General features: G+C 34.4%; 1 protein-coding gene across 1 annotated transcript in view; it reads left to right on the top strand.

Moving 5' to 3' along the window:
- The window catches only part of PHKB (phosphorylase kinase regulatory subunit beta), a 161,282-nt gene that overhangs the window by 36,348 nt on the left and 117,845 nt on the right, over positions 1-7,089 (top strand). Inside the window, exon 7 of the mRNA XM_007450635.1 lies at positions 3,861-3,924. Within this exon, the coding sequence (XP_007450697.1) occupies positions 3,861-3,924 (64 nt within the window). The remainder of the gene's footprint in view (positions 1-3,860; positions 3,925-7,089) is intronic.

The following is a 7,089-nucleotide window of genomic DNA, read 5'->3' as shown; positions in this document are numbered from 1 at the left end:
ACAGGAAAAGAGTGTGGCCACTTTACAGCTGGGCATTAGTGAAAGTTTTAATTCTCCACTGGACATCCTCTGGCACCATCCCAAGAGGAAGGGGAGATTCACCTAATTACTGATGGGTGGGAATGAAAGTTTAGGCACCCTATGTGATCTCCACTGACACTGAGGTGTGAGAGGGGAGACTTTTGTCATCCATCAGGAATGAAAGTCTTGACTTTCTCCTTGGATTTTTCTGACACCACCACAACTGAGGTGGTTGGATGTTGGATGCAGTTCCTCATTATAGACTCAGGAGCGTAGAAGTCTAAATTTCCCACTCAGCATTTACAGGGGTGGGTGGGAGTAGGGTCACAGTTTTTTTGAGTGGTTATTGTCTAAAAGTTTTCTATTGCTAGGCTTCCCTTTTCCTGGTCCATTGGCTTTTGTTGGGGATTTTTTGTATGCACCTACCTGCATTTCCTAGTTGTTGGTTTCTTCAGCTCTAAGTCTGGTATATATGAGGCAAAAAGGATACTCAGGAGACTCACCATAGTGCTGTTCCTAGAATCCTGAGGTTCCTAGGCAGTCTGCCTTCTTTCCATTTTTCTGAGCCTTTTTATCTTTGTTTATGCAATGTCCAGGGTTTTTCATGGTACTTAAATGAATAAGGAAAATTATGTTAACTCCACCTTCCCGTTTATGTATTTCATTTAATTTTTTCAGTCTTTTGTTCCTTTTTATTGACAAGTAGTATCCCATTGTACAGATAAATCACAGTTTGGTTTATCCATTTTCTGTTGATAGGAATTTGGGTTGTTGACAGTTTGGGGCTATTAAAAATAAACCTGTCATGACTATTTGGATCCAGATCTTTTTGTTAACATATATTTTTATATCTCTTGGAAAATACCTAAGAGTAGAATTCCTGAGTTATATAATAAGTGTTTTAACTTTTTAAGAAACTGCCAAACTGTTTTTTGAAAGGAATTTACCATTTTTCATTCCTACCAATAATGTATGGTAGGAATTTCAATTGCTCCACATCTTTGTCTACAATTGGTATTGTTAGTATTTTTATTTTTAATCATTCTTATGAGTATGTTGTAATTTTCATTTGTATTTTCCTGTTGACTAATTTTATTGAGCGTCTTTTCATGTGGCATTTATGTATCTTCATATACCTTCATTTTGAAGTGTCTGTTCAAATCTTTTTCTCACTTTGAAAATGGATTGTTTGTATTCTTACTGAGTTTTAAGAGTTCTTTGTGTATTCTGGATACAAGTCTTTTGTGAGATATGTGTTTTACAAATATTTTCTTCTAGAGCGTAACTTGCCTTTTCATTTTATTAATGGTATCTTTTGAATATCAGATATTAATTCTGATGAAGTCTAATTTATCACAGTTTTTTATGGTTAGTGTTTAAGAAATATTTGCCACTTCAAAATTGAGAAGATTTTTTTCCTAGGTTTTGTTCTAAAAGATTTATAGTTTTAGCTTTTACATTTAAGTCATGATCTATTTCAAATTAGCTTTAGTGTACAGTGTGAGGCAAAGATTGAGGTTCATTTTTTTTTTCCATATGGATATTTCATTATTCCAACACCATTAGAGACTATTCTTTCCCCATTGAATTACCTGGCTCTTTGATCATATACATATGGGTTTATTTCTAGACTATTTTATTGATTTATATGTCTGCCCTGACCCATACTATACTGCACTGATAATTGTTGCTTTATGGTAAGTCATGAAATCAAGTAGTTCTTCAGCTTTTTTTTTTTTTAATGAATAAATAGCATTATTTAAAACCAAGAAGAACTGTTCTACGCTACCACAGATTCTTCTCATCTTTTCAGAAATTTCTTCTTTTACCTTCATAGTCGTGGAGCTCTTCTGCCTTGGAAGTAGTCCTTCAATTTTGCTCTCCTTTAAAAAAACTTTTTTACTATCCCAGGACTTTACATTTTCACATACATTTTAGAATTAGCTAGTCAATTTCTATAAAAATGCCTTGATATTTTGATTGGGATTGCATTGAATCTATAGATCATTTTGGAGAGAACTGACATCTTAATGATCTTCAGTTTTCCAATCTGTGAACATGGGATAGCTCTTTATTTATTTAGGTCTTCTTTAATTTTTTCAGAAATGTCTTTCAGTGTTCAGGTCTTGCATATATTTTGTTAAGTTTATGCTAAAATATTTCATGTTATTTCATGTGATAGTAAGTGGTATTTATTTTTAACTTTAAATTTCCAGATGTCCATGGCTAGTTTGTAGAAATAAAATTGATTTTGATAGTGATCTTGTCTCCTGGGACCTTGCCAGATGTCCTTAATAGCTCCAGTAACACATTTTTGTAGATTCTTTAGCATTTTCTATATCTGTGATCATATTGGCTATGAGTAAAATCTTATAGTATGAGTCACTCACCTTTGTGCTTTTACTTTTGTAATAAAAACAAAAAAATCTGTTCCTTTTCTTAGCTCATCTTTGAGGTCCTGGATTTCACTTTATTCCTATAAACTTCATTGCTTTATCAATTCCCAGGTATTTTAAAACTTAAAATAAGCATCTGAGAGTTAATGTGTCAAAAGTTTTCAGGTATGCCAATTAGGATATTGAATTTAAGTTTTTGTTTTCCTCTCTTTATCTTTCACTTGATCACTATCTCCATACATTAATTATCCTTTTTTAAAATTGAAGTATAGTTGATGTACAACATTATATGTTGCAGGTGTACAACATAGTGATTCACAATTTTTAAAGGTTCTGTTTCATTTAAAGTTATAAAATAATGGGTATATTCCTTCCCATTCATGTATTTTAAAATGTTTCCCACCATTTACTATCCTATAGTAAAATTAATGCTTACTTGTTTAACATTTCATGTAAAACAACCCATAGAAAATATAGATCGTGATGACATGAATAGCTTAGAACAGTGGTTCTCAAATTTAAAATCCATTCAAGCACGTGGAGCGCTTGTTAACACCCCAGTCCCAGAGAGCAGTGAGAACTGGCAAGTTTCCAGGTAATGCTGCTGCTCTGGGAGCCACACTTTGATAATCACTGCTTTACAGAAATGATGACAGGTCATTAATTTTAAATGATTAATGGAATATGCAGTTTCTTTGAGAAAAAACAAAAAAATTGCAATAACTAAAATAAACTAGATATTAGATCTAAAATATTTAAAGGTTGATATTTATCAGATGACAGTGTCATATATTTTTAATGAAATTTGGGTCTTCCCATTTTCCAGCACTATTGTATGAGGCATTTGAGAGGCCAAAGGGGTACACATTTTATTTCAAAGAGAAGAATATAGCAAAAAGTGAGAAGTATGATGATCATTTGCTCTGTGAGCATAAAATAATGCCTATTTTATTGGACCCTAAGCAAAGAGTATTTGAATGGGTATATTAAACTACACTCTGTGGTAAGTGTATGGCATGCAAAATCTTTTCTAGGGCTCAGAATTGACGTCAGAAAAGCTCTGTTAGTTGATCAGAACTAATGATGCCCACCCTGGTGTTGCTGTGCACATGTCATCATAGTACACCTTCCTCTAAACTTAATCTTTTTTTTTTCCTTGAGTTAGTGAATATAAATGATACTGGAGTTAAGACTACTCCCATCAATAGTATGACCATTTGTCTAGATCAAAGTGAACTTAGAAATATTTTTCCCTGAAGGTCACTAACTATAAGAAAGGAAAATAGTGAAATGTCAGACTAAAGTTTCTTAGACATCATTCTTCTTAGGGAGGATGTTATAAGTGTTAATAAAGAAACTTGCCAATGAATATTCACCAGATAATGGTTCTTATTTTGTAGCCAGATGCATCAGATTTATAAAGTATTTCCTTTTCTCTTGTAGCTCTGTTGGCTTAGCAAAAGCAGCTCTAGAAGCAATTAATGGATTCAACCTCTTTGGCAACCAGGTAAAAAAACAGCAATAGCAACAACAGACTTTGATTATTTGTTTGAATTGCATGTTTAATTAATTTGGCCATTTATTAACCAAGTCATTCATTATGATCAGAGAATGTCTGTAATTTATGTAGCAGCCCATGGTTGAACAACCTTTCCTTTGAATATGGTTTGCTGCTTAAATTTTTGGTTTCTAACTAAAAAATGATTGCTTAATTTAAAAAACCCTCTTCATTAAGAATTCTCATTTTCTTTCTTCAGTAACTTTTCCGTCTAGTCTTTTTCTTTTTTTTTTTTTTTTAGATTCTGTATATATGTGCTAACATATGGTATTTGTTTTTCTTTCTGACTTACGACACTCTGGTGTCACATGATACCTCATTGTAGTTTTGATTTACATTTCTCTAATGACTACTGATGCTGAGCATTCTTTCATGTGTTTGTTGGCAATTTGTATATCTTCTTTGGAGAAATGTCTATTTAGGTCTTCTGCCCATTTTTGGATTGAGTTGTTTGTTTTTTCGCTATTGAGCTGCATGAGCTGCTTGTAAATTTTGTAGATTAATCCTTTGTCAGTTGCTTCATTTGCAAATATTTTGTCCCATGCTGAGGGTTGTCTTTTCACCTTGTTTATGGTTTCCTTTGCTGTGCAAAATCTTTTAAGTTTCATTAGGTCCCATTTGTTTATTTTTTTTAATGTGCATTTCTCTAGGAGGTGGGTCAAAAAGGATCTTGCTGTGATTTATGTCATAGAGTGTTCTGCCTATGTTTTCCTTTAAGTTTTATAGTGCCTGGCCTTACATTTAGGTCTTTAATAAATTTTGAGCTTATTTTTGTGTACGGTGTTAGGGAGTGTTCTAATTGCATTCTTTTACATATAGCTGTCCAGTTTTCCCAGCACCACTTACTGAAGAGGCTGTCTTTTCTCCCTTGTATATTCTTGCCTCCTTTATCAAAGATAAGGTGACCATATGTGTGTGAGTTTATCTCTGGGCTTTCTGTCCTGTTCCATTGATCTATATTTCTGTTTTTGTGCCAGTACCATGCTGTCTTGATTACTGTAGCTTTGTAGTATAGTCTGAAGTCAGGGAGCCTGATTCCTCCAGCTCCGTTTTTCTTTCTCAAGATTGCTTTGGCTATTTGGGGTCTTTTGTGTTTCCATACAAATTGTGAAATTTTTTGTTCTAGTTCTGTGAAAAATGCCAGTGCTAGTTTGATAGGGATTGCACTGAATCTGTAGATTGCTTTGGGTAGTATAGTCATTTTCACAATGTTGACTCTTCCAATGCAAGAACATGGTATATCTCTCCATCTGTTTTTTATCATCTTTAATTTCTTTCATCAGTGTCTTATAGTTTTCTGCATACAGGTCTTTTGTCTCTTAGGTAGGTTTATTCCTAGGTATTTTATTCTTTTTGTTGCAGTGGTAAATGGGAGTGTTTCCTTAATTTCACTTTTAGATTTTTCATCATTAGTGTATAGGAATGCCAGAGATTTCTGTGCATTAATTTTGTATCCTGCTACTTTACCAAACTCATTGATTAGCTCTAGTAGTTTTCTGGTAGCATCTTTAGGATTCTGTATGTATAGTATCATGTCATCTGCAAAGAGTGACAGCTTTACTTCTTGTTTCCCAATTTGGATTCCTTTTATGTCTTTTCCTTCTCTGATTGCTGTGGCTAAAACTTCCAAAACTATATGGAATAATAATGGTGAGAGTGGGCAACCTTGTCTTGTTCCTGATCTTAGTGGAGATGGTTTCAGTTTTTCACCATTGAGAGCGATGTTGGCTGTGGGTTTGTCATATATAGCTTTTATTATGTCGAGGTAAGTTCTCTCTATGCCTACTTTCTGGAGGGTTTTCCTCATAAATGGGTGTTGAATTTTGTCAAAAGCTTTTTCTGCATCTGTTGAGCTGATCATATGGTTTTTATCCTTCCATTTGTTAATATCATGTAGCACATTGATTGATTTGCATATATTGAAGAATCCTTGCATTCCTGGAATAAGCCCCACTTGATCATGGTGTATGATCCTTTTAATGTGCTGTTGGATTCTGTTGCTAATATTTTGTTGAGGATTTTTGCATCTGTGTTCATCAGTGATATTGGCCTATAGTTTCCTTTCTTTGTGACATCTTTGTCTGGTTTTGGTATCAGGGTGATGGTGGCCTCCTGGAATGAGTTTGGGAGTGTTCCTTCCTCTGCTATATTTTGGAAGAATTTGAGAAGGATTCCCTCTAGTCTTTTGTTCAGCTTTCACATTTTAAAATGCTCCTGGCATTATATACTATATATTTTCCATGTCATTTCCCTTGTTGGTTTCAATTTAATGTATATCGATGTATATGTCATGCAAAGGGGAACTTGCTTAACATGTGAAGCCAAAGAATTGGAAATCGTGATCCTAGCTTAACCCTCAACTGGTTGTAATCATATGTCTAAATCTCATTTTCTTTGGGATAAAAGGGAAACCCTTAGGGTTGCCTTAAATTTTTAAAAGATCTTTGACCAATTTCTGCCCCTAATCAGGTGATCATGGTTTGAGTTGTCAATGGAAGGAATAATATGCAGCAATACAGGTTACCTCTCTGGATCAAGAAGTAAACTAATTTTCTTAGCAATTTTTGTAAAGATTCCAAAGATGAGGGGGCAAAGGAGGTGTTCAACTAATACTATAATTAACCTTAAGCTATTAAAATGCTAACTAAGTCAGTGAAGATACATTTTAGGAACTTATGCAGATATGTAAAATGTGACATGGATTTTGTTATGGCAATTATAATATTGATACTATGTACCTCAAGTCTTGCATTTAGGAAAGTTTCATGTTGGAGCATGGTGACACAACTGCCTCTCTTCCTCTCCCTACATACGTAAACTCTCTTCTCACTTCAACTTCCTCTGGAGGAAGGATTCTGGTTAAATCCAGGAAATGAAGGATTAAAAATGACCACAGATGTGAAAGGATTGAGAAGAGGGGAGTAGCACCTCATTCTGGGTGCCCAGGAGGAGACTCTAAATCACCCACTCCCCACACTCTTTTTCTCTCAAGACCTCTGGCTGGAGAAATTGAGGAATCAGATCTCATGGGGGTTTGGGGGTATATGAACTTGTTGAAAATCATGAGAATTAATATGCTTCTCCTGGAGATTCTTGGTGTCTGGCTCTGATCCC

The sequence above is a fragment of the Lipotes vexillifer genome, unplaced genomic scaffold, assembly GCF_000442215.2.
Source record: "Lipotes vexillifer unplaced genomic scaffold, Lipotes_vexillifer_v1.1 scaffold943, whole genome shotgun sequence".
NCBI classification, from domain to species: domain Eukaryota; kingdom Metazoa; phylum Chordata; class Mammalia; order Artiodactyla; family Lipotidae; genus Lipotes; species Lipotes vexillifer.
The sequence above is the reverse complement of the archived record's forward strand: the minus strand, read 5'-3'. Positions and strand labels throughout refer to the sequence as shown.